General features: G+C 35.3%; 1 protein-coding gene across 27 annotated transcripts in view; it reads right to left on the bottom strand.

Annotated features, from left to right (window-relative positions):
* LCORL (ligand dependent nuclear receptor corepressor like) overlaps positions 1-27,078 on the bottom strand; it is a 178,023-nt gene that overhangs the window by 39,824 nt on the left and 111,121 nt on the right. For 18 of the 27 annotated variants that reach the window (XR_013417784.1, XR_013417785.1, XR_013417787.1 and 15 more), the window contains 2 exons: positions 22,385-22,636; positions 188-281 (listed from right to left, as the gene is read on the bottom strand). The exons of 2 other annotated variants lie outside the window; for them this stretch is intronic. Coding sequence is in view for 20 of the 25 variants with exons in the window: in XM_015138046.3 (XP_014993532.1) it covers positions 188-281; positions 22,385-22,636 (346 nt within the window). In the remaining 5 variants the exon portion in view is untranslated. Of the gene's footprint in view, positions 1-187; positions 282-12,905; positions 13,916-22,384; positions 22,637-27,078 lie in introns of those variants that run through there. 7 more of the 27 variants (XR_013417786.1, XM_028848148.2, XM_028848150.2 and 4 more) reach the window with 3 other exon arrangements.

The following is a 27,078-nucleotide window of genomic DNA, read 5'->3' on the forward strand; positions in this document are numbered from 1 at the left end:
TCTTTAACAGAAAGAATAAAAAAGAAAGAGAAAGGACACATGAAAGGTATGAGAGAGAGACACTTATGAGTGACAAAAATTCTGGAGGAAAACTATATACGTCAATACTACTCAGAATAGTATTAAGAGTTCTCTGCAGAGATAATTTTATATTAATATTAAATTATATTTCCTAGATATTGCTTACCCAGCCACTGAATTTTCAGAAGAAGGATCACATATGGATGACTCTTCAGATTTTATGCTGGTTTTCTTTGTAGAGAGATCTAACACTCCATCCCCTATAATTTTTGCAAGAGAAAAAACTTTATATTTGCAACAGATAGGCAATCCTTACATTTTAATATTTCATATTTTGTTGATCTACTAATTTATAACACTAGTATTTGATATGTGGCCATTACCTATTCATCTTAAACAGGTTTAGGAACAGGATATGACTGGGAAGGCACTATATAGGAAAAAAAGAACAGAGAAGGAGCTGGCATTGCCAGGTGATATGAAGAAACTAAATATATTATATAAAATTTGTCTAAGATAAACTTTTAGTCACCTCTCTACCATTTTGTAGTGAATAGCCATTGATTGCTCATTCATGACTGTTTTCCATTCAAAGCTGCCCAGATAATGCTTTGGGAAGGTAGGAGTGATATAAATTGTACAAAACAGAGAGAACAGAAAATGTGATGATGAGTAAGAGAATTGAATAATTAGCATTTACTAGGACTAGCAAAAGGTAAACTGTGGCTGTATGTATAGGAATATATGAGAACTATATATTTTCTAGAACTCATAGTGTAAAATTTTACTCTTTTAAATTATTGAACTATACAATAGTTAAATCACCGCCTACATAATATATTGTGCTTATATCTACGACTAAAGACATAACTTCCGATAATGCAGCTTTAGAAAAATAATGTTATAAAATAACTGCCTATGGATGTTATTAAAATGCAGTTACTATATAACATTTATAAATAAAAATTCAATGATTCAGACTTATTATTAATCTGGCATACTTCAGGATCAAAAAGTATAAACATAAACCATGAATTTATAACCCAGCAAAGAATTCTGTGAATGTTTTTATTGTTAGCTAAAAAACTAAAAGTTTTAGCTATAAGAAAAATTATTAAAAATACATGGTTAAAGATATATTAATTCAACTGGGCTTAAAATATTCAACTGGGTTTTACTGTAACCATAATCAATCCATGAAATACGTATGTTCCTGGGCAGATACAAAGATGAAAAATAAAATATCCTATCTATAGCCTGCTATATAGACTCTGACAATAATTCATTGAGTGCTCACTATGTGCAAAGCACTATTTTAGGCACTAGAAGAGCATCAAAAAAAAAAAAAAAAAGTCACACCAAGTACCTACTGTCAGTCACAGTCATTGTCACAGTGCTTAGGATCTAATGAGATAATTCATACACCCCCACAACCAGCACCACTACCACCAGTAATTATGATAGTGCCACTCTGGAGAATAACAGAGTAAGCTGATAGAGTAATGAGGGTGGGGCTGAGAGCGCTGCTGTTTTATGCAGTGTTATCAGTGCAGGTTTCTTTGATTTGAACAGGGCCCTGAATAAGGTGAGGGTCACCAACTAAGCAGATACATGGGAGAACGTTTCTGAAAGAACAGTCTGTATAGAGGCTGTGATATGGAACCATGTCTGGAATGTCAGAGGAATAGCAAAGGCCAGGGTATCTGAAATGAAGTAAGCCAGGCCAAGAGTGAGCTGAGATCAGAAATGCTGCAGGAAGAGGTTACACAGCGCCATTGGGCCATGGCAAGAACTTTGCATTTCATTCTGACAGAGACAGGAAGCCACTGGAGGATTCCGGGTGGAAGACCGACAAGATTTCAATTTAGGTTTTTAAAAGATCAATCTGCTATGGCAGAATGGACCGCAAGGAGCTAAAGGTGGAGCAGGGCAACCTGCTGGGAAAGTGCTATGCTATTTCTTGTCTCTGGGCTTTCACACTTGGAGTTGGTTTCCTCTGCCTAGAAGATTCGTACTCCTTTACTCCTGCCCCCTGCCCTCCCACCCCGCCCACCCCTCTTAATTCTCACCAAATCTAACTCATCAGCCTCACTCAGGACACAACATAGAGTTGGTTGATCATCATTATAGGTTACTATACCAGTAACACTTACTTATATTATTTAGCAGGTTGTAATGTAATGCTAGTTGCTCATATACCTACCAGTGCTAGCCACAGACTATAAGCTATGTGAAGGCACAGACCACGCGTATTTTATTCATCAATATATCCCTGTGGCTTACAGTGGTGCCTGGCATACAATATGTATTCGATTAAATGTTTGCTGAATAGAAATTCAAAGAACTGGAAAAATTCAGTGTGGCCAGAGGTTAGAGCCCATAGATTAGGATAAAAGGGACAGACTGAAGAAGCAAAGTACCTGGCACAGACTATCTTGAAAAATTATTAAAGACAGTTTCTTGGCCCAGTTTACCCATCCAGCTTAATTTTAAACTTAGTCTCCATTCATCTTAAGCCTCACACGGCTCATGTATCTAACTACTTGTATTCCCTCAAATGTGCTACACAGTGGTATGCCTCTCAAATTGCAGTACATTGTTTCCTCTGCCTATTTGACTTGTCAAACTTCTACTCATCAAACTTCTACTTATCCTTGAAGACCCAGATCCCCCGCCAAGGCAGAAGATGCTTATTTTGTCTTCCTGCGTGGACAGCATCCTATAAAACGTATGACACTATCGTGCAATTATTGATTTATACATCTTTTTCCCCCATGAGACTGAATTCCTCAAGGTCCAGGATCTTGACTTATTCATTTGTGTTACTAAACATTGGTAGAGTGCTAAAACCTACTAAAAGGAGACAGAAATGTTTTCTCTGTTCTATCATCTCATTTCTCTTTTTTAGCAATTAAAATTTTACTACTTTAAGAACTTATAAGAAAGGATAACTGCCAAACCCATATTCAAGTTTATAACTTTATTCACAAATTTTGATTTTGCTCATTTTATGTACAGTTTATGGCATATAAAACACACTCCCCTAAGTCTGTTACTCTTAGTCTCAGAATGAAGTAATGAAATTTCCCTGATTCTAAGCTGTTAGACTTGATATGCTCCATTTAAAATTAATCCATAAAATATAAATTATGAAAGGAGGTACAGGAAACCCCTATCTTTCCTTTACAGATACTATAAAAACTAGGCTGCAGCTCTCTACCTAGGGCAATAAAGGTTTTTCTTTTTTGGACTACTCACACATAAAGTACTAACTATAGCGCATTTTAATCTGGATGAGCTGCATAGAAGCTCTACTCCATCTTTCAGAAATCTATGCAAATAGGCTTATACTTCTGATTCTTTCTCTTTACGAAGTCTAAATAATGACCCTATTGAGAAATGCTTTTCTCTCTTCTTCATAGCCCTTTCTCCACATCTAGGCTATGTTAAAAGTTTTATTCTAAAAGGATTTGACAAAGAAAGTAACGCATTATACTATCTAGTGAAAATGAAAAATGTACTCCATCATATATTTCTGTCACATTGCATTAAAATTCTTTAATCAATTAATGTTCACATAGTAAACACAAAATACATAAATATGTAATAGTTCTAATACCATTAAGAATTTTAGATCAGTTTTAGTTATCTATAGAAAATCTCACTTTTTGTTAGCAGTATTAACCATCTATACTATTTTGCTCATAGCATGATTCCCTTTTCTTCATAAAGCCTGTAGTTCAAGGGCTGGAAAAATCAAAAGAAGTTATTCCTAGGATTGTCTGAATTAGAAAAACAAAAACAATGAGAGAGACAGCTTGGGAAGGATAGAGAAAGTCCAGGAATGGCGGGGGCAGGGGAAGGATATTTTCTTGCTCCTGATAATTACATCTATCTGAATGGTGATTACATCACTCCTTCACAATGGAGATATAACTAGATTTTGTGTGTACATCATTCCAAAGTACTAAAATTAACCCAAAATACATGATAAAAATCCATTTAAAATAAACTCTTGGAATCCTCTCCCACCATTTTGTAGTAAATAGTGTAGATAAAACTAAGCACTTAGAATGCTATGACAGGATAATATAAACTAAGTAAGTGGGGGGAGGTAATTAATTCAATTTTACTAGTATATTCTCTGCAGTCTATCTTATTACACTGTAATTTATTCCCCATTTATTTACTGTTGGTATTCAGGTTGTTTTAGTTTTTCACTGTTAAAAACAATGCTGAAATGAACATTCTTATAAATTTTTTTGTCTTCATGTACAATAATTTCTCTAAGATAAACTCTCAGAAGTAAAGTGCTGAACAGATATTACCAAATTTCTGTCCCACATCCTTGATAACACTTAGTGTTGCTGGTGATTTTTAATTTTTGGTGAATAAGTAAACTTCAGGATTAAAGTGAACAAGATAGTGTATTTATTAAGCCATTTATGTGAATATTTAAAGCACACAAAACTATTTTGTTTATAGATACATAAATAGGTAGTATCACTGGTTGCTTCCAAGGGTAAACAAAAAGATCTAAAAGGATCTTAACTGTATTTCTAGAAATACTTTAGGTCTTTAAGAGAAGACAAATCAGAGGTAAATATGACCAAATAACACATTTATTAATTCTGGTTAACAAGTACATGATTATTACATTGTATTTTTCTGTATATTCAAACTTTTTACTAACATTTAATAATAAATACAAAATTGTTTTCATTTACTGGTTGGAGATGGGGCATTTAACATTATAATTTAGTTATTTCCGATCAAACACTATTGTAAAATGTACAGAATTAAAGATAAGCGAATCCAATCTTTGAACAAGGTCAGGTAATTGTCTATATAACACTACCGGAATTAAATTTAAAAATAAACTGATGTTTCAAAAATTGAAGTCATGGCCAAATTGGGCAATTTCTTGAATACTCACTTTATTGGGTTAATTTTTAGTTAAAATTCAGATTTCAATTTTTCATAAATTTTCTTTCCTGTATTGTCATGCAAACTTCTGATAAAGGATCTATTCAAAAAGGACAACTGGAACCTTCATAATACAGAACTGTTTTCCACCCCTCCAAGGAAATCATTCTGTTTCATCTCTTATCTGGCCTTTTGCTATTCTCCTCTCTAGGATATTCTTACAGTTTTGTTAATTATATTCAACTGATTGCTAGAAAATATTAGTAACTTACATTAAACCTAATGTGTTTAAAACTGTATTTTTCTACAGTGTACTGAAAGTGTGTGAAGCATTTGCTACAAACATTACATGTCTTAACTCATCCGGTTCTCACAACAACCGGATGGCACAGATTTATTAATATGCAAGTTTTAATGATGATAAAACTGAAAATGAAAGAGAAGTCAACTACTTGAGAGGCTGAGATGGAAGAACTGGGTCCAGCCTGGGCAACATAGCAAGACTCCTGTCTCTTAAAAAAAACAAAAACAAAAAACAATGTAGCCATATGTCATCAAAAATCTTAAAAATGTTTACACTCTTCTAGGTATCTAGCTTAAGAAAATAATATTTAACATAAAAAGGTTTTATATACAAAGATATACCATAGATTGTACAATTTTTAAAAAACCCTAAATATTTAAAAAATGGTTACATAAATTATGGTTCCTTCACTTGCTTGAGAATTAGATTTAACACTGTCATTAAAGCCATTAATAAAGCATGAAAAAACTGCAAATGCTACTGTAACATTTTTAAAAGGTATGATATAAAAATCTGATATACAGATGATGTAAACATGTAAATGCAAATGCTACTATAACAAAACGGTATGATATAAAGTTTGATATACAGATGACGTAAACATGTTTTGCATGTAAAACAAGAACCCTCAAATCAAATACAATATAGCATAAACTGTGGAAATATACAAAAATGGGAACAATGATGACCTTTGGTTGATAAAGCGTTGAGCAGTTAAAATATGTGATTGTGTACATACATTCATACTTTTCTGCCTTTCCCAAGTTTCCATAATAAAAAAAAAAATCCGTAAACTTAATTAGCAAAAAATCAACAAAGTGTAAAAGCATTCCCTGGGTTTATCCAAATTTCAATTTTAAAAATTTGAAGTCTTACGTTCACTGCAAATAAAATTGTTTTGATTGTTACTGCTCAACCATGGGGTTTCAGTCATGGGAGAAATAATACAAGAGTAGCACATTATTCCAGCCTTAGGATTGGTTTTTCCTTCATTTGCCTACCTCTGCAAGTCAAATAGTATTTTTTTTTTTTTTTTTTTTTTTTTAAGACGGAATCTCACTTTGTCACCCAGGCTGGAGTGCAGTGGCACAATCTCAGCTCACTGCAACCTCTACCTTCCAGGTTCAAGTGATTCTCCTACCTCAGCCTCCCAAGTAGCTGGGATTACAGGCGCCCGTCACCACACCCAGCTAATTTTTGTATTTTTAGTAGAGACAGGGTTTCACCATGTTGGCCAGGCTGGTCTCGAACTCCTGAGTGCCAACTGATCTGCCCGCCTTGGCATCGCAAAGTGCTGGGATTACAGGCATGAACTATCATGCCCGGGCTCAAATAGTTTTTTTAACTGGAAGGTTATTTTCTTCCCGTTGTGTTTTATTTTGTACATATATTGCTGAAATACTACAGAATTCATTAATCTATTTATTCATTATAAGAGATGATATAAATCAGAGTAAAGTGCTTATAGTGAATTTAAGATGTAAACATTTATAATAGCAAATTTAGGAAAATACTACAGGTGAAACTAAAATAAGGCTTCAACATTTCCCCAAATGCCATTTTAGACTTTTATTGTAATTCTTTTTTCTTTCTTCAGTTATTCCTGCAAGTACTGAATTAAATCATGGCTTCAAAAGGCTTCAAGTCACTACCTATGAAAAACATTTTAAAGAACATGTTCTCTTTTATCCCCTATATTACATTACCTTATTCTGTAAAAAGTTTTAGCCGAATATATTATTTAAAACATGGTTTGTATACTTATTGCAACAATGTCATAGTGGAAGACTTGATTTTTTTAAACCATACATTTGAGACTCCTTGTCATGCTCCTCCAAAAATGATTACTTTTAAAAAGACTTTTATAAATGTTTTACATAAAAGTACAATCTAACTATACAGTTTAATGAATTTTCATGAACTCAACATTCCCATATAAAAACTACACCTACTTAGCAGTGTCAACCCTGACGCCCCCCCACCTCAGTATCTTCTTCTGGTCACTACCTCGCCCTTACTCCTACTATCTTGACTTTCAACAGCACTGTGCATTATTTTAGATCCAGCAATTTCACTTCTAGGAATTTGTTCTGAAGTAAAAATTAAGATTGAGTTTAAAACCTTAGCTCAAGAATATTTGTTTATATATAAGACACACAATTAATATGTGATCCTTCCATACTACTGAACTAAGTAAATCAATTTAAGTATTAAAATGATTCTGCAGAAAAATACTTAGCAACATAAGGATGTCAAAAGTGTAAATTAAGCAAACAGTTTACAGAGGATCTATATGTCATGTAGTAGGTCAGTGGGGCTGAGCACTGTGAGTGTGTTTTGTGCACACGTAGACATTCTCCAGAAAATGGTTTGGAAGGACTGAACACAGGAGCACCTACAGATAGCTCTGGGTGGAAGAATACAGGATAATTTTTATTTTCTTCATTTTCTTATTTGTTTTCTAGTTTTTCTACAATAGGTAAAGTTATCCTCTAATGCCTAATTTGCACTGAAATTTCTTGAGTCCAAAATGTGTTTTTACAGTTGGTATGTTCAATTAGAATCAAATAATATGTCTGTGTTACATTTGATTCTTAGTGTGATACATTTGAGTCTTAAGTTATTTATTTTTGAGATGGAGTCTTGCTTTGCTGCCCAGGCTGCAGTGCAGTGGCATGATCTTGGCTCACTGCAACCTCTGCCTCCTGGGTTCAAGTGATCCTCCAGCCTTGGCCTCCGAAGTAGCTGGGATCACAGGCATGCACCACCATGCCTGGCTAATTTTTGTATTTTTAGTAGAGATGGGGTTTCACCATTTTGGCCAGGCTGGTCTTGAATGCCTGACCTCAAGTGATCTATCTGCCTCAGCATCCCAAAGTGCTGGGATTACAGGTGTGAACCGCCATGCCTGGCCATGGTCTCCAATTTAGGGCGGCACTTTCCCCAATTTACGATGGGGCTATGTCTTGATAAACCCACTGTAAATAAAAAAATACAGTAAGTCAAAAATGCATGTATATCCCAATAAACCCATTGTAAAGTTGAAAAACTGTAAGTTGAACCATCTTAAGTTGATGACCATCGGCACTGTTTTCCTGTGGTATCATTTACTTTGCTTTTAAAAATTTCCTTGTATAATAATTCTGATAAACGTGGAATTGGCAATAAAGCAAGTAACTCTCAAACTTGTGGATTTCATAATTCCTTTTTACTCTTAAAAATTATTGCAGACCTTAAAGACCTTTTGTTTATGTGGGCTATATCTACTGATATTTACCATAACAGAAATTAAATAAAAAGATTTTAAAAGTATAATTGATAACAACGCTAAAAATGTTAACATTCATAAAAACATTTATGAAAAAAGTCTTCAAAATGAGTAAAAAGAATTATATTTTAAAAAGTTTTGTATGTCTCTTTAATGTCTAGCTTAACAGAAAACAGCTGAATTCTCACATCTGCTTCTGCATTGATTGTGGTGAGATATCACACATCATGTAGCTTCTGGGCGACTTTACTATACATACTTGTGAGAGAATGAAGAGTAAAAAGAACAAATAATGTATTATCAATTTTAACCTGGTATATCTCCTGAAAGGGTTTCAGGGATTCTTAGGGCTTCCTGACTATGTTTAAGAACCATCGGTCTCAGAATTGTTTAGACCCATGTTCAACATTTTTGGTAAGAATACTTCACAGGTGAAGTGACATATCAAGAGGTACATAAAGTCTATTTTCAATGATGCTCAAGTGATCAGTGTGTTCTGATGGTGACAATCTGACTCCTTTGTTGTAAAGTTCTCAAAATAACCTTTCCTCTATACTTTTTATCTTCACATATATATGTATATATGTTTTATTGGTTTGAATTGACACATAATTGTACCTATTTATGGGGTCCAATGTGATGTTTCCATACATGTATACATGTACACATTGTACAGTAATCAGTGTAGTTAGCATATTCACCACCTCAAACACTTGTTTTGGTGGTGACAACATTCAAAATATTTTTAGCTGTTTTGAAATATGTTATCATTAACTATAGTCACTCTATTGTACAATAGAACACAAGAAGTATCCCTCCTACCTAACTTTGTACCTGTTGATCAACCTCTCTCCATCCCCCTCCCCACAGCCTTTTCCAACCTCCTAGGAGTCGAACTGTCGGGTTATGTAACCAGATGCGCAACCTTTTGAGGAACTTCAGACTGTACCCAAAGGGGTTGCATTATTTTATATTCTCACCAGCAATGTATCAAGGGTCCAAATCTCTGCATCTTTGCCAATACTTATCACATCTTTTAGATTCTAGCCATCCCTAGTGGATGTGAAACAATGTATCATCGTGTTTCTTTTTCTTTCTTTTTTTTGAGACGGAGTTTCACTCTTGTTGCCCAGGCTGGAGTGCAGTGGCGTGATCTCGGCTCACTGCAACCTCCGCCTCCCAGGTTCAAGTGATTCTCCTGTCTCAGCCTCCCAAGTAGCTCGGATTACAGGCATGCACCACCACGCCCAGCTAATTTTTTGGTATTTAGTAGAGGCAGGGTTTCACCATGTTAGCCAGGCTGGTCGCGAACTCCTGACCTCAGGTGATCCACCCGCCTTAGCCTTCCAAAGTGATGGGATTACAGGTATGAGCCACCACGCCTGGCCTGTGTTTCTTTTGTAAATTTTAATTTTTGTGGTTACTGAGTATGGGGTACATGAGACATTTTGACACAGGCATACAATTGTATAACGATCACATCAGGGCAGATGGGGCATCCATCACTTCAGGCATTTATCCTTCGTGTTGCAAACAACATAATTATACTCAGTTATTTTAAAATGTACAATTAAACTGTTATTGCCTATAGTCATCCTGTTGTGCTATCAAATACTAGATCTTATTAATTCTATTTTGTTGTACCCATTAACTATCCCCACTTCCTCCTCACCCCACCCCCCACTATCCTTCTCAGCCTCTGGTAACCATCCTTCTACTATCTCCATGAGTTCATTTGCTTTAATTTTTAGCTTCCACAAGTAGGTAAGAACATGAAAAGTCTGTCCTTCTGTGCCTGATTTATTTCGCTTAACACAATAACCTCTAGTTCCATCCATCTTGTTGCAAACGAAAGCATCTCATTCTTTTTCATGGCCGAATAGCACTCCATTGTGTTTATGTACCACATTTTCTTTATCCATTTGTCTGTTGATGGAGACTTAGTTTTTTCTAAATCTTGGCTATTGTGAATAATACTGCAATAAACAGGGGAGTTCAGATATCTCTTTGATATACTGATTTCCTTTTCTTTAAGGGTATATAGCTAGCAATGGGATTGCTGGATCATATGGTGGCCCTATTTTTGTTTTTTTGAGTAACCTCTAAACTGTTCTCAATAGTGGCTGTATTAATTTACATTAGTCTTTATCTTCTGATGCTGTTGTTTGATTCAATTATCTTATTGGAGTGGAAAAATAGTAATATTTTAAGTCTATTATGCCTTCCATATTTATTAGCCAACATTCTTCAAGAATTTTCTTTAAATGATTTGGTTGTCCTGAAATACAATTTGTATAGAAAAAGCAAGATAAATGCTTAACACTTTCCTTTAATTGCTAATTTTCGCAGTAAAGAACTGGTGTGGTGTGTACCTCCAAAAGAGACTACCAACTCTGGGGGGCACTTTCAGTTTCTGGTTCTCTTAAATGAGTACATTTTAAAACATTCAATATTTTTCATTCCACTGAAATTGTTCTTCTACTGATGATCAAATATTTTTGTATTTGACCACCTGGGAACCTTTAACATTGACTCCTGTACTCTTTTAACAAATTCATCTTTGGGCTTCCTTGCCTGCTGGCACAAGATGTTCCAGGCTCATCTTGTACTTTTCCTAGTCCAAACCTGAAGTCCAAAGAGGTCTTCTTCTTTTTAAAGAGAAATAATGCTTAGAGACCACACTCCAGGTTTAGGTTCAATGCCACTGAGTTTTCATTGCTTTTAGGTTGTTTCAGTGGTCAGATGAGGAAATGTGTATTTTTGAAAATAATTCACGGTCTGCACTGCGTTTCCAATCCACATGCAATATAAGGTTTTATACTTGATGTTGCTTGTTTTTTATCTTATACTGAAAATACTGGTTTCCTAATGATGTTAACATGATTACATATTTGATTTGTTCTACCGACTCAAAAAGTAATGACAATATTATTACTAGTATTACTAAAAAAAGGTTTAAGCATACTTTAAAGTATCTTTTTGCCCTTAGAATATATTCTATTGCCCTTGGAATGGATTTCACTAAGAATGTATAGTCAAAATGCTGGGTAAAATCACTTGATATAATTCTTTTCTCAATGTTATGTTACTAACATTATGTTACTAATTTGACCCAGCCAGGTTTATCTGTTATATTCCACTTCAAGTTTTTGGGATTGCTTTACTTTAAAAAAATTTTTATCCTTTGGAATATACAGAATATTTACATAAAACTAAATAACAAGGTCTGTTGAGAGCACTTCCATTCCCGTCTCATCTGCCTCATTTACTTCATCCTCTTCTTGGTAACCATGTTCACTGTCATTAGTTTTTGGCTTACCTTCCCTGCTTTTCTATACAAAAGAGAGCATGTAATATATGTATTTCTGCATCTTGCTTTTTATTACCTAACAAGAAAACCTGGAAATTCACTATCAAGAGATCATTCTCACCTTTTTTTTTTTTTTTTTAATGTTTGCCTTCCATTGTGTGGATATAAATAATTTAACTGACCAAGACACTACTGATGGATATTTGGATTATTTCCAATGTCCTGCTATTACAAATAATGTCCCAGTGAATCACCCTGAATGCATATCATTCCGTATTTGTGCAGGTGTAATTAAAGGCTTGATTTCCTGAAATCGGATTGCTAGGTCAGAGGACAAATACTTATAAAATGTAACAGATACTGTCAATTCCTCCATAAGGACTGTACAAGTTTGTATTTCCACAGTAATGCATGAAAATGTCTGTTGCTTAACAGCTTTGACAGGGTATATAGCTAAACTTAATTCTTATCAGTGTGACAGTTGTGAATCACATGAGTACGGTTGAGAGTATTTTCCTATGTTTAAGGGCTTTTAAAATTTCTTCTATGAATTGACAGTACAATTATGCTCATTTTTCTATCAGGTTGTTGATATTTTACATTTCAATTTTTTGAAACTCTTAATAGATTAGAATAATTTTTTATTTTATAAGGTGCAAATATTTTTTCACAGACTGCCACTGTCTTTTGATTTTTCTAATAGTGATTTCTTCTGTGTCATGCAAAAGTTTCTTTTGTTTACATTTTGGAATTTGGAATTTATCATTTTCTTATTGTTAAGGTGATGCTCTAGCTAAGATAGAAATGATGAACAGGGGGCAAGTCACAAAAACAAGAATATCTGAAGGCAGAGTAACCCAGGCAAAGGGATCAGCAATGATGAAGGAAAAACTCTGAAGCAGAGTGGGCTTGGCAAGTGTCAGAGGTAGACAGTATGACTTGCACCTAGGCCAAGAAGAGAAGGAAACGGAACAAGTCCGGAGAGGTAGGCAGGAATAAAATCTTGGCAGAACCTAGTAAGTCATTAAAAGAAATGTAAATTTTGTCCTTAATATAACAGAAAACCAAGAGGAAGATTAAATACAAAATATCATCTTTATTACAACTGGACATAAGAACCCAATTTTGGCATATTGATAACTTGAAGGTTATAAAGTAGGTAGGAAAGTTATCTCTTTGGGGAGAGAATACTTGGAGAAATTACAAGGGAAAAGAAAAAAACCGAGAATTGACACTTGGAAACCCATGGGGTTGGTGATCAACTTTACATCATACGAGTACTTAACACAAAGTGTTTCATGCACAAAAGTATTTAAAATATTATATAAAATTACTTTCAGACTGTTTGTATAAGATGTATATGAAATAAATGAATTTTCTGTTTAGACTTGGGCCCCATCCACAAGATATCTTATGTATATGCAAATATTCCAAAATAAGATAAAATTCCAAAATCTAAAACACTTCTGGTCCCAAGCATTTCAGATAAGGAATACTTAACCCATATAACAAATTTTTGTAAAAATTGAATGGCAACAGAGGACACTAATTTCTTTTTTCTTTTTCTTTTTGCTTTATATACCTAATTAAGTTAGTCAACTGACATTTTATATAGTAGCATTTATGGAACTTCTGAATTTAAAAAGTGCACTTTTTAAAAAATGACATTCTTTACAAAACAGAAAAAAGAAAAATCCAGCTTATATACACCGTAACAATTTTATTTCTTGACATTCTATAATCTCACCTTATTAAAAAAGCTTTGAACAATCTCTTGGTTTTCACTGACTGAGACAATCTTCATACAGTTCCTCAAACATCTGATACATTCCCGCCCTGAGTTTTGATATTTTGTATTTATATTTGATATTTCTTCTGACTTAAATGCCCAGATCTTAGATCTTCATATGGAGGACTTCCTCTCATTATTCAAGTCTCAGCTCAAACTCAATTCTTCATGGAGGTCTTCCTGAACCATCTTGTCTAAAATAACCCTCCCAGTCACTTTTCATATCTTGCTTAGTGATTCTTTTGTAAAATTATGGGCATGCTGACAGGCACATTTGGAAAAAGTAACAATTAACTTCTGGAAATGAAAAGTATAATGACAAATTAGAAACTCAAGACACAGGTTAAATCGTGATTAAAACAGCTTGAAAGAGAATTAGTAAATTGGGAAAGATTTCTGAATAAACTAATCATGATATTACACAGAAACAAAGAGATGGGAAATATGAAAAGGAAGAGATAGGGAGGATAAAATAAGAAGATCCAAAATATGTCTCAATGGATTTTGACAGGAAATAAAAGTGAGAGTAAAAATATATTTGAACAGATAATGGCTGAAAAATGTCCACAATTGATGAGAGATTTCTCCTTAGTTTTTAGGAAACATGTAACTCCTAAGTAGAATAAAGAAAAGAAATCTGCTTCCCCTGTCACCTCATCAAACTGCATGTCACCTGTGCTGCCTTACTAGACTGCTGGAATGTAGACAGAAATGTACTGTTCTTTTTTTAAAAAAACAATGTAATTGCTACTTGATAAGGACAGAACATTATTCTAGTTTCATGTTTAATCTGAATTAAATATATTTTGTGGCTTATATAAAGAAAAAAAAAAAAAGAAATCCACTTCCAAACATATCCAAGACAACCTGCAGAATACCATAAACAAAACAGGGAGAGAAAGAGCGAGAGAGAGCGCCCAAAAGTAGAGTGTGTAAAGTTACCTCTAAGGAAAAGACTATTAGTTGGCAGCCACAACAATCGTAGCAAACAGATAATTATGTACCTAGAGAAAACATCTTTTAAGAACAAAAGTGAAAAAGAAAATGAAATAAAAACACAAAAAAACCTGAGAGTTTACTACCAATAAGTCCTTATTTAAGGAATGTCTGATCCCAGAAGAACACGTGAAATGTAAGAAGAAATGATAAGCAAAAGAGATGATAACTATATATGTAATTCTCAACAAAAATTGATGATATAAAACAAATGGTTGTGTTTAAGTTGTGATGTCACAAGAAGGGAAATACAGCACTGAAGATAGCTGTTAAGTGTCAGGGCAGGTGACTCTAAATTTCTTATATTAAGTACACCTTTAAAACCTTAGGTAACTACAAACAGAATAGCAGTAGAGTATATAACTTCAAAATAAGCAAAGAAAGAAAAGTGAGGAAACCCAATCCAAAAGAAAATAAGGAGGGAAAAAAAGCATAACAAGACAAATAGCAGATAAGATGGCTGAAACAAATAATTACAAGGGTAACAAATGCTACAAAACAATATAGGATATTATATAAAAATACAATAAGAACCCCAAATTAAATGCGAGTAAGAATAAGAATATCAACGTGTGTGTCTGTGTACATCCAATACGGGAGGTGTGGAGGAGGTTTTCCTAAGAAAGTAATGTTTAAAAGGAGACCTGGAAAAAAATAAGTAATACGTATTTGTAAAAAAAAATTGGTTGGGGTAGAAGGCAGCTTTTCTGTCAGTGTTCTGAGGTTCTGAGAGTGTATGACATATTTAAGAAAATGAGAAGAAGCCAATATGAAGACTAAAGAAACAGAGACACAAGATGTGGCTGGATAGGTGGGCAGGGGCTGGTTCCTGGAGTTTAGGATTTTAAACCTTATCTAAAGGGTAATATGAAGCCATTAAAGCATTTTCAGCAGGACAGCGTAGGCCTAGATCTGGAATTTTAAAGTATCACCTGTTTCTTCTATCCCTGCAGTCAGAGAAGGTTAGATTAGAAGGGACACAGGACCATCTAGACATATGTTTTATTTTTCAGGTAGACTAACACATGGCATCTTCCCAAGCATGGAATATAACACTTTCTTCCACATGTTTTTAGCCACAGAAAACAAAAGCTCAGCATAGAAAAAGATAGACAATTGCATTAGTGGACATAGAAATTTTTTTGAACTGAACTTTAAACTGTTTAGTGATTTCCAAACAGAATTACAAAACTTAATTTATAAACCACATAATTAAGCATACATAACATCATAAAACTATACGTGGCTCTCTTACACATAGTAACACCTTAATCACAGCCAAGAAAGCAGAACAGTGGTGGCAGCAGCAACAAAGGATACTTAATGACAGCTAAATATGCGGCTGAAATTCATATGTTTTATGCAATATAGTCTCTCAAATAATCACTTGAAGCCTACTTAGTATTAGTCCTATACATAATTTGTTGACAGGAAATTTACTAGAAGTTGTGGATTCCAAAGTTTACCCTACTGATAACATTTCGAAGTAAGTAAAAAAAACTTATCTTTTGCTAATTAAGAGACGTTGTTGTGCACATGTACCCTAGAACTTAAAAGTATAATAATAATAAAAAAAAAAAGAGAAAATAATCCTAAAAATTTCAAATCATTACATGGTAGTACAATAGTTTATGTCCATTATCATGACACAATGTTCCGCACCGCATTTTAAAAAGTATTAAAATGTATATTTCAGAATATTTTCTAACCAAAATGTTTAAAATAGAAAATTTCACTGCAGAAACATCCTAAATGCAATGGTCAAGTCTCAATTCTCATTTTAGTTATCAGTGGCATTTGAGGATGGTGAAGATTTTTAATTTAATAAATAAATCCAATATACTGTGTACCATACCAAGCAGTGGAGACATAAAAGTGAAAAAAGACAAGTTTCCTGCTCCCAAAGGCAGATAAACATGCAAACAATTACAATGCATTGAGAGGTTTACTATGATGAAAGTTCTACCAGAATACTCACTGGATCTCTTATGGTAGAAAACTGCATTAACAAAGTTAATGAAGTATTGCTGTTCCATCTCTGCCAAATCTGATCTTGTTCTGTATAGGATTGCCTACGCTTCATAGTTGTAACAGTAATGATAAAGGTCTCTAAGTTGCAAATTTCTTCTTGTACATTGGAATTTACGAGTTTTTACTCTGGCCCCAGATTAAAACTGATATTTAAAAAATACATACTTGACACACTAATGTTATTTATACCTGTTTCTTAATGTACTAGGACGAAAAAGAATCCTGGGTATGGGCAATGCATGCCTTACTTTTCTACCAGCTTTTGAGGCTCAGAGTATTTATACAAATCTAAATAATTTAAAATGCACAAAGAAATATCCTCAAATATTTGAAATGCCTGGATAGAAAGTACAATGGAGAGGAAAATAGGCATGTTTTCCTCAGGGTAACCATATTTTAAGTGAGTGTAGAGCTTGTGAAAGAGAAGGCAATGATAATGAGTAAGATGGAAACTGACTTACGAAGTACAATTAAGGAAGCTGAAAAGATTTGTATAGTAAACAGACATTTGAAGAAACAACAGTTTCAACAAACATTTACAGCATTACTATGTCAAAGGAGTAGAGTTTCTCATATTGTTGCAGAAAGAAAAACAAAACAAAATGGAAGAAAACCCTAAAGGTTATCATGGAAAAGAGAAGTCTTGGAGACATAATAATTTTTACAAGTATTTACAGCAAAGTAAAATGCTACTGCAGATGAAAAAATATAAAACAATGAGTACATTCTTCATAGATATGAGCTTAAATATTAGAGTTGTCAAAGATTTTTAGTAAATACTTACTCACTCAGAAGCTGAATTACCATCTCTTATAATACAGAATAAAAGAATCCTATATAGGGAAGAAGCCTAGGCAAGATATTCTTATAAGTATCTTTTTCTTTGCTTATTTGCCTATTCCAATATCTTCTTCTGAGACTTGTCTTTGTCTATTTTTCTCATCAGTTGTCTGTCTAACTGGCTATAGTTCTGTTAGCTGAATGCTTGCTAGATACATCAGTTACAGATGAGGCCTGACATTTCACTTTCTTCAGTGACTTTATACTTAAGTTTTAGATTTGAGTATAGTCAAATATGCAAAATTGTTGTATGGACTGTGATTCTTGCATTTTAAGAACTTCTTCCCTATTTTGAATTAAGATATTATCCTATAATTTCCTCTCTTTCAGTTCTGATTTTCACATTTAGCCTTTAAACCCAACTAGAACTATTTTTATGAGTGGTGTAAGGTAGGGATCTGCCCCTTATCCTCCTTTTGGGTAATCAATTGCCCTGGAACTATTTAGGAATACGGTATCCTTCCCAATGATTTATAATGACATTTCTGTCTTGTACTAAGATTCCACTAATGTTTGGGAGCTAATGTTTGGACTGATCTGTCCTACTTATTTTTATCCTGGCCAATAGCACCCTGTTTTAATTACTGCACTTAATAAGTGCTGCTACATTTAGCAAGACTTTATTTACCACCTTGACTTGGTTATTCTTGGTTCTTTAAGTCTTGCTTGTAAATTTTAGGATTGGCAAGCCACATTTAACAATAAATCCTGTCAGAATTCTGCCCGGAATGACACTGAATCTGCAAGCATCAGTCCTCACATTCATTTAAGGAATCATTCATTTTCCTGCTCTTCTTTTTCTTCCTTCAATATATTTTTATAATATTCTCCATAAGACCTGATACAGTTTATCCGTTTCATTCTTAGGCATTTCACTGTTTTTCCTGTTGTTGCAGCTATTGCAAATGTAACTTCTTTAAAACTAGATTTTCTAATAGAGTAGTTGAGTAAAAACCTCTCATCAAATGTTTAAATCAAATGTTTAAAATGGATGATAGTGTGGATTTTTTGTGTCATCTTTTATTTTAAATCTTTAGGTTATAATGTTTTTGGTAGTGAAAGTGCCCATAGATTATTAGTTTGATAAGTGCTTTTATAGAATAAATTTTTTTCATATCTATTAGGATATAATTTTTAATTTAGAAAATTAAGAAAATTTTTCAAATGCTTAATCATCCATGCCTCCTTAGTCATTATTATGTCCTTATACCTCACTTTACTCAATTTGCTGATATTTATTAAGGATTTCTGCACCTAGGTTTGTAAGTTGCAGTATTTCTTTCTTTTGCTATCTTTGTCTGGTTTTGGCATCAAGATTATACCAACATTTCTTTTTTTTTCTACTCTTTGAAACAGAGTAGAAAAAAAGGAAAGCACAAATAGGAATTATCTGTTGCTTTAAGAGTATATAAAGTTACCTATAAAACCATTTGGCATGGAGAATTTCATAAACTTATGGTTTATACTATCCACAAATGTATCTATATCATTTATGGATAGATTATCTATTGTCATCTAATTTGAATAAAGTAACTCACCAAATAAATAACTGGCTTAAATAAGTATTGTTAAAAAATTAGAGTGAGAATAATATGAAAAATGTAAGCACTAGCAAATAGCAACATTAAAAAAAGGCATAACTGACACTGCTATCACTAGTACGAGCTCTTTATTGACTATACTATGAGGTAAAAACAGTGAAATCAGGTCAAAAAAAGGTTAAATTCTTAAGGAAGCTATGTGAAATATGGGTTTATACTTTCTATCACTGCTAATGAAACTCTTCTAAAGTATATTATCATTCAATAAGATACTGGCAGTGAAGTCATCGTGATTAGCAAGACATTTAAAAATTATTTATAACACCTTTATTTAAATCCTAAAATATTTATAGAAAGATTAGTACACATACTGTGTTAGTGGGTACATACACACACACCCATATGTACACACTAATGCATCAAAGGGCATGTGCTTCATTTTTCCTTGTTTGGTGTACATGTAGACAAATTTTAAGAAACTACCAATCCATACCATGGCAGAATGGTTTCATAAAAGAAAATCTGATTTTGTTACTCTCAGTCTGGTAGCTTTTTATGATCCCAAGAAAAGTCAAAATTTGGTCCCTACCTACTTCTTGAGCTTCATCTATCATCATTCTTCCCCGTGCCCTCTATACTTCAAACCACATTAAACTAAGTAATTTCTATCCTCAAGTAAGAAGACTAGAATCACATATGACAAGAAGTCATCCAAAAACTTAAAATTATCAAGAAGACTAGTTATAGATTTATATCCACTATCACTACTCTTTCCAACCTGAGGATTTTCACATATTTTTGCACTTTGTTTAGACTATTACAATAATTTAATTAATTACATGACTCGTGTTCTACATATACGTGGATCTGTCTTGCCACTTCACAGAATCAAAGATCTAAGGACTGGAAATTTACTTTTAAAATGCCATCTATTCTTTTTTTTTTTTTTTTTTTTTGAGATGGAATCTTGCTCTGTCACCAGGCTGGAGTGGAGCGGCGCAATCTCAGCTCACTGCCACCTCCACCTCCTGGGTTCAAGCGATTCTCCTGCCTCAGCCTCCCGAGTAGCTGGGACTACAGGCGTGCGCCACCACGCCCAGCTAATTTTTGTATTTTTAGTAGGGACGGGGTTTCACCATGTTGGCCAGGATGTAGATCTCTTGACCTCGTGATCCACCCACCTCGGCCTCCCAAAGTGCTGGAATTACAGGGGTGAGACACCATGCCGGGCCAAAATGCCATCTATTCTAACCACTCATCTGATGCTTTTCAATACCTTCAATGACGAGACAATCAGAGAAACAGTCCTTCTTTCCTTAGCAATTTTCTTAGAAATATTCTTTCTTATCTAGACCTGAAATCTGTTTCCCTCTAGCTAGTGATCCTAACTCAACTCATTGGACCATTCACAGAAAACTCAGTCCTATGTTAGTGTAACAGTCATACAAGTATTTATAGATCATTATCACATTACTTCTCAGGCTTCTTCTATGGTGATAAGGAAAGGGAGGTAGAGAGTACGGTGAGACTAGAATTTGAGTATCTTTCATGAGTTTGTTACTACATATTTAATTCTTACAGTGCTCCAATGGGTCCATTATTATTATGGCCAAATTACAATTGATGAAATTAAAGGTCTGACAGGTAACGTTACTTGTTCAAGTAACTTAAGTAAGTAGCAGAGCTAGGATTTCAACCACAAGTCTGTCACATACCAAAGTCTATGTTCTAGCCTCTTCAGAAATCCCCAAAAGGAGAGGAGATATAAGGGAATATAAGGCATGGAAAGGCAAATAAAAACAATTCTAAAAATCCTCTATTTTCCGAGTTCCAAAATTCTGTGCACTGATACTTTTTTCCTTAAGCCTTCACAGGTATTCAACCCTTTGCAAGGATTTTTTTACTTATCTGTGGTGGCAGATATCATAAAAATAACACAGGGAACCCCCCTACCGGCTTTTTAAAGCTTATCAGCTATGGTTAGTGTTGGTGTATTTTATGTGTGACCCAACACAATTCTTCTTCTTCCAATGCAACCCAGGGAAGCCAAAAGGTTGGACACCCATGCAGTATCATAGTTATCTTTGACATTCTTTCTCTGTCTTATAACCTATTATCTTAAAATTTGTCAGATATTGTCACATAAATACTTGCAACCTAGTGTTAGGGAACTAAAAAGGAAAAATTATTCCCATATTCCAGCCCCTCTAAATTTTAATCTGATTTACACACTGAAAAGACTGTATCTTCAAACACTAGCTAGTATACTCTTTGTCGTTTTTTTTTTTTTTTAAGAGACAGAGTTTCGCTCTTGTTGCCCAGGCCGGAGTGCAATGGTGCGATCTCGGCTCACTGCAACCTCTGCCTCCCGGATTCAAGCAATTCTCCCGCCTCAGCCTCCCGAGTAGCTGGTATTACAGGCACTCACCACAATGCTTGCTAATTTTGTATTTTTAGTAGAGACGGGGTTTCTCCATGTTGGTCACAGGCTGGTCTTGAACTCCCGACCTCAGGTGATCCAACCGCCTTGGCCTCCCAAAGTGCTGGGATTAGAGGCATGAGCCACCGCACCTGGCCTAACTAGTATATTCTTCTTAAGAGCCCCAAACTAACATCACTGCCTTCTGGAATCAAATTTAATGCTGACTTTTTTTCTTATGGCTTCAAAGACTGACAACACTATTCCTAGCCCATATTAACAAAAGCTACCTAAATTATCCTTTGTTCTGATAAACACTTAAGTCCTTCACACACACTTAAAAGGCTCTTCCTCTTGCCTTTCCTCTGTGAAGTAATGGTTCTCTTTTAATTAAACTCTCTAAGTCCAACATGGTCATCATCATTCAGGCTCCTTATGACAAATGTTTCTCCATATAGTTAGTTACATGATAACATTACATTTGTCACAGATATTCCATTTCCTCTGTTCCCAGTTACATTATAAACAACTGGAAGATAAATCATCTACTTTTTTTCCCCTCACTTAAATACAAAAAAAAAAACTGAACAAGCAAGTGCTTACTGTTTTCAGCTGTCCACTATAAAAATAATTATTTCTTATAAACATCTCTTTATTTATATCCTTTATTTATTTATATGCTTTATTTTTAAGCTGTTTATTAGGATACACTTTTTTATTGCAAACGGAGTTGCGAGTAACTCAAATTTTCTCTTTTATACACAAAGATGCAAATACAGAGGCTGCAAATAGGTGCTTTTCTCCAGTACATATTACATAAGCAAATTAAAAGTCATATTACATCCAAAATAAATTTGGCTATGAATATAAAAGTTATAAATACACATTTGACGATATAAAACATCAAATTATATACTACGTGCACACAAAAAATCTTACCTTGCTGAGTATTTTGTTCTTGCGTTCGATTCACAGTGAGGTCTAAGGGGCCTTCCTGTTCTTCCTGAAGGGAGCTTTCTGCTTGATTCATTTGGATACTTTTACATACTATACTTGGTCCAATTGAACCATTTCTATTCTCTTGAGTTTTACCACTTTTTGAAATGTACTCAATCGCAAACTGACGTATCATCTTTTTCATTAATTCCTGAGCAACTAGGGGAATGTTAGGATCACAGTTCTGAGGAAGATCTAGGGAAGAAATAAATATAATAATCATTTTAAAAAGAGAAATGCAAATCACCAACATTTAAATTTATTTTTATTACAAATTAATGACTTCAGAAGTCTTTTAGCATCAGTCCATAACTGCCAATGTTTTCTGGGAATTAGCAATAAAAGCTTTGTAGATTTAATTAGCTTTATAATAATATATCAACCAAAAATGTGGCATATTTAATTATTTCTTACAATTAAACATTCTCTGGTACCAAACTAAAATAGATAAAGAATTAGACATAGAAGCAGAACAACTTATTCTCAAAAGTTCTAATATTCATTCAGATATACTTTACTAGATATTAAAACACTCAGTATGTGAACATAAATTGTATAAGCAACCAAATTTTATCCTAATGTACAATGTGCATGCATTAACTAGGAAAACATCTAAATTCTTATAATTCTGTATCCATTAAATTCTCCAATTCTGTAAAATGTGCATTTCATGTATGTCCTGAATGTCATCATCAAGGATTTTTTCTTTCCTCGATTTTTTATACAGAAATTTTTTTTTTTTTGAGACTGAGTCTCGCTCTGTCCCTCAGGCTGGAGTGCAGTGGCCGGATCTCAGCTCACTGCAAGCTCCGCCTCGTGGGTTTACACCATTCTCCTGCTTCAGCCTCCCGAGTGGCTGGGACTACAGGCGCCCACCACCTCGCCCAGCTAGTTTTTTGTATTTTTTAGTAGAGACGGGGTTTCACCATGTTAGCCAGGATGGTCTCCATCTCCTGACCTTGTGATCCGCCCATCTCAGCCTCCCAAAGTGCTGGGATTACAGGCTTGAGCCACCGCGCCCGGCCTATATAGAAAAATTTTGATCATAAATAAAAAATGAAAGAATAGTACAATGACACAGCTTCTACTAATATTCAAGAACTGTTACTAGTCTGCCAAATTAGCTTTCTTTTTACTTTATTTTTATTTGTAGAACCACTGAAACTGCAGAATAAGGACAATTTACTCCTAAATATTTTAGCATGGATATCCTAAGATATTTTTGTAAAATGAGAATATCATAGAGAGTTTTAACCAAACTATTTTGATCAACTACAACTATAACAAAGTTCAACAGTAATAATACAACTCTATCTGAAACTTATACAGTTGGTAAAACAACTGAACGATTTTATAGTAAGAAGTGTGGGATAAGAACAGATCACTTATATACATAGTTTATAATAGTGATATAGAGATTTAGTATTGGGGGTGGTGGCTTTTATACACACATTTCTGGTCTGGCTCCATTCCCTTTATTTACTCTGATCCTTTAGATGCAGGGTGATTGGTAAATTGGGAAGGATGACTAGAGATACTTGTTTTCTGAGTAGGGATACACTTTTTCCTCTTAGAAATGGGCCTACTTGTAGAGATACTAGATCTCTACTCCTTAAATGTCTAAACCCTTACTCAGGTAGATCAGTGTTAAATGAATAGGCCTTCTCTGATCCACCGTTGTTAAGAGACTGAAGTGGTAAGTCTCCCTAGTTCTGTGTTTCAGTATTAGTTAAAACACTTGTTTAAAAGACTTAAAGAGAAGCCTTCCAACCAGCATCTATCATTAATAGGTCCATCGCTCTAAAATGCAAGAAGGTTTCAAAATATACTATTTGGAGGTGAGGAGAGGCAACAAACCCACCCCCACCACAACTACCATCACATTTGGTAGCAAAACGTGACTTAAGCTGATATAAACTGGTCCTGCATAAATGTCAATACATTTGATCACAGGGTGCTATCTCAGACTTGTTGGAGATATTACAAAACATTGTATTACCTGTTTCAAAACAAAGAATTTTGAATTCTGAAAAACATCTGAAAGAGGGAACTATGGGCCTATAAGAAAAATACAATTTTAGCCTTCACTTCCATTGTTTGTTTAGAACTTGATAGGAAAGAGGGACACTATTCGTTTTCCTATTCGACCTAGCTATAGTTCGGGATCTTAGCCATCTTTATGAACTTAGGCTAGTTACATATTCTCTCCATGCCTCAGTTTCTGCATTCATTAAGACAGAAATAATAATAGAACCTGGGATAATATTTATGGGGCTTGCTCACTGGATGCTGTAAGGATTATATGAGATTGTAGATAAAATACTTAACTCTGTACTTGGCATATTAATAGTCCAGTAAATGTTAGCCGTTAGTAGAAATAATAGGAGAAAAAAAAGATGCAGGCTAAGCACTTATATTTTATTTAAATCACCAAATGGTAAATAAGTAAAAGTACAAGGGGTCTTCAAAGTTCATGGAAAATGCACATTATAAAAAAACTATGCATAAATTTCAAAAATTTTTTGCACCAAAATAAACTACTAACTTGTTATAACATGTGTAAACGGCATCTAGCTTGAGGCACTAAGAAGGATAAGACATCAGTTTGAAAACATCCAGTATCAGAGCAACATGAGTTCTGCTAAAATTGAAGTAAGAACAAATATTAATTATACGTTAAAGCTTGGATGGAAGAATGGTAAAATCACTAGTAATTTTGAAAAAGTTTATGAAGATAATGTCCTAAAGAAATCAGCAGTTTAAAAATGGATAACTTGGTCGTTGGCAAAGTTTGAGTCCTGTCCTCTCGCTCTCCTCCCCGTACAGCATGAGCTTCACCACTTGCTCCACCTTCTCCACCAGCTACTGGTTCCTGGACTCCGTCCAGGCACCCAGCTATGGTGCCTGACTGGTCAGCAGCGTGGCTGGCATCTATGCAGGTTCCGGGAGCTCTGTTTCCCTGATCTCCATGTCCTGCTCCACCAGCTTCCACGGTGGCTTCAGGTCCGGGGACCTGGCCATGGGGATGGCTGGGGGTCTGGCATGAAAGGAAGGCATCCAGAACGAGAAGACCACGTAAGGCCTGAATGGCCAGAGCATGCAAAGCCTGAATGACCACCTGGCCTCCTATCTGGACAGAGTGAGGAGCCTGGACACCAAGAACTAGAGAAGCTGGAGAGCAAAATTGGGGGCACCTGGAGAAGAAGGGACCCCAGGGCAGAGACTGGAACCATTAGTTCAAGACCAACAAGGACCTAAGGGCTCAGATTTTTGCAAATACTGTGGAAAATGTCTGCGTTGTTCAGCAGATTGACAATGCCCGTCTTGCTGATGATGACTTTAGAGTCAAGTATGAGACAAAGCTGGCCGTGCACCAGTCTGTGGAGAGCAACATCATGGGCTCCTGCAAAGTTACTGATGAAACCAATGTCACTCGGCTGCAGCTGGAGACACAGATGGAGGCTCTCAAGGAGGAGCTGCTCTTCATGAAGAACCATGAAGAGGAAGTAAAAGGCCTACAAGCCCAGACTGCCAGCTCTAGGGTGACTGTGGAGGTACATGCCACCAAATCTCAGGACCTTGCCAAGATCATGGTAGACATCTGGGCCCAATACAACAAGCTGGCTCAGAAGAACCGAGAGGAGCTAGACAAGTTACTGGTCTCAGCGTCTCAGCAGATTGAGGAGACCACCACAGTGATCACCACGCAGTCTGCCGGAGCTAGAGCTGCTGAGATGGTGCTCATGAAGTTGAGACTTATAGTCCAGTCCTTGGAGATGGACCTGGACTTGATGAGAAACCTGAAGGCCAGCTTGGAGAATGGCCTGAGGGAGGTGGAGGCCCACTACACCCTACAGATGGAGTAGCTCAATGGGATCCTCCTGCACCTGGAGTCGGAGCTGGCACAGACCCGGGCAGAGGGGCGGCACCAGGCCCAGGAGTACGAGGTCCTGCCAAACATCAAGGTCAAGCTGGAGGCTAAGATCATCATCTATCGACGCCTGCTGGAAGACGGTGAGGACTTCAATCTTGGTGATGCCCTGGACAGCAGCAACTCCATGCAAACCATCCAAAAGACCACCAGCCACCGGATAGTGGATGGCAAAGTGGTACCTGAGACCAATGACACCAAAGTTTTGAAACATTAAGCCAGCAGAAGCAGGGTCCCCTCTGGGGAGGAGGAGACCAATAAAAAGTTCAGAGGTCAAAAAAAATGGACAACTCATTTTAAGGGATGAGATGATGGTGAAGATAAAGCCTGCAGTGACAGAACATCCGCATCAATTTGTGAGGACAAAAATTCATTTTGTTTGCATCCCAATTGAAGAAGACTGGTGATTAACAGCAGGAATGATAGTCAACATCATAGACATCTTGATGGATATTAGCTCACACAATTCTGACTCCAAAACTAAAGCTGAGCAGATTTCCACTCAATGGGTGCCAAGACCATTGCGCCCAGATCAGTTGCAGACAACAGCAGAGCTTTCAATGAAAAAATTTTAACCAGTGGGTTCAAGATTCAGAGCATGTCTTCAAAGAATTGTAAAAGGCGATGAAACATGGTTTTACCAATATAATCCTGAAGATAAAACACAATTAAAGCAATGGCTGCCAAGAGATGGAAGTGGTCCTGT

This window comes from Macaca mulatta, chromosome 5, assembly GCF_049350105.2.
Source record: "Macaca mulatta isolate MMU2019108-1 chromosome 5, T2T-MMU8v2.0, whole genome shotgun sequence".
NCBI lineage: Eukaryota > Metazoa > Chordata > Mammalia > Primates > Cercopithecidae > Macaca > Macaca mulatta.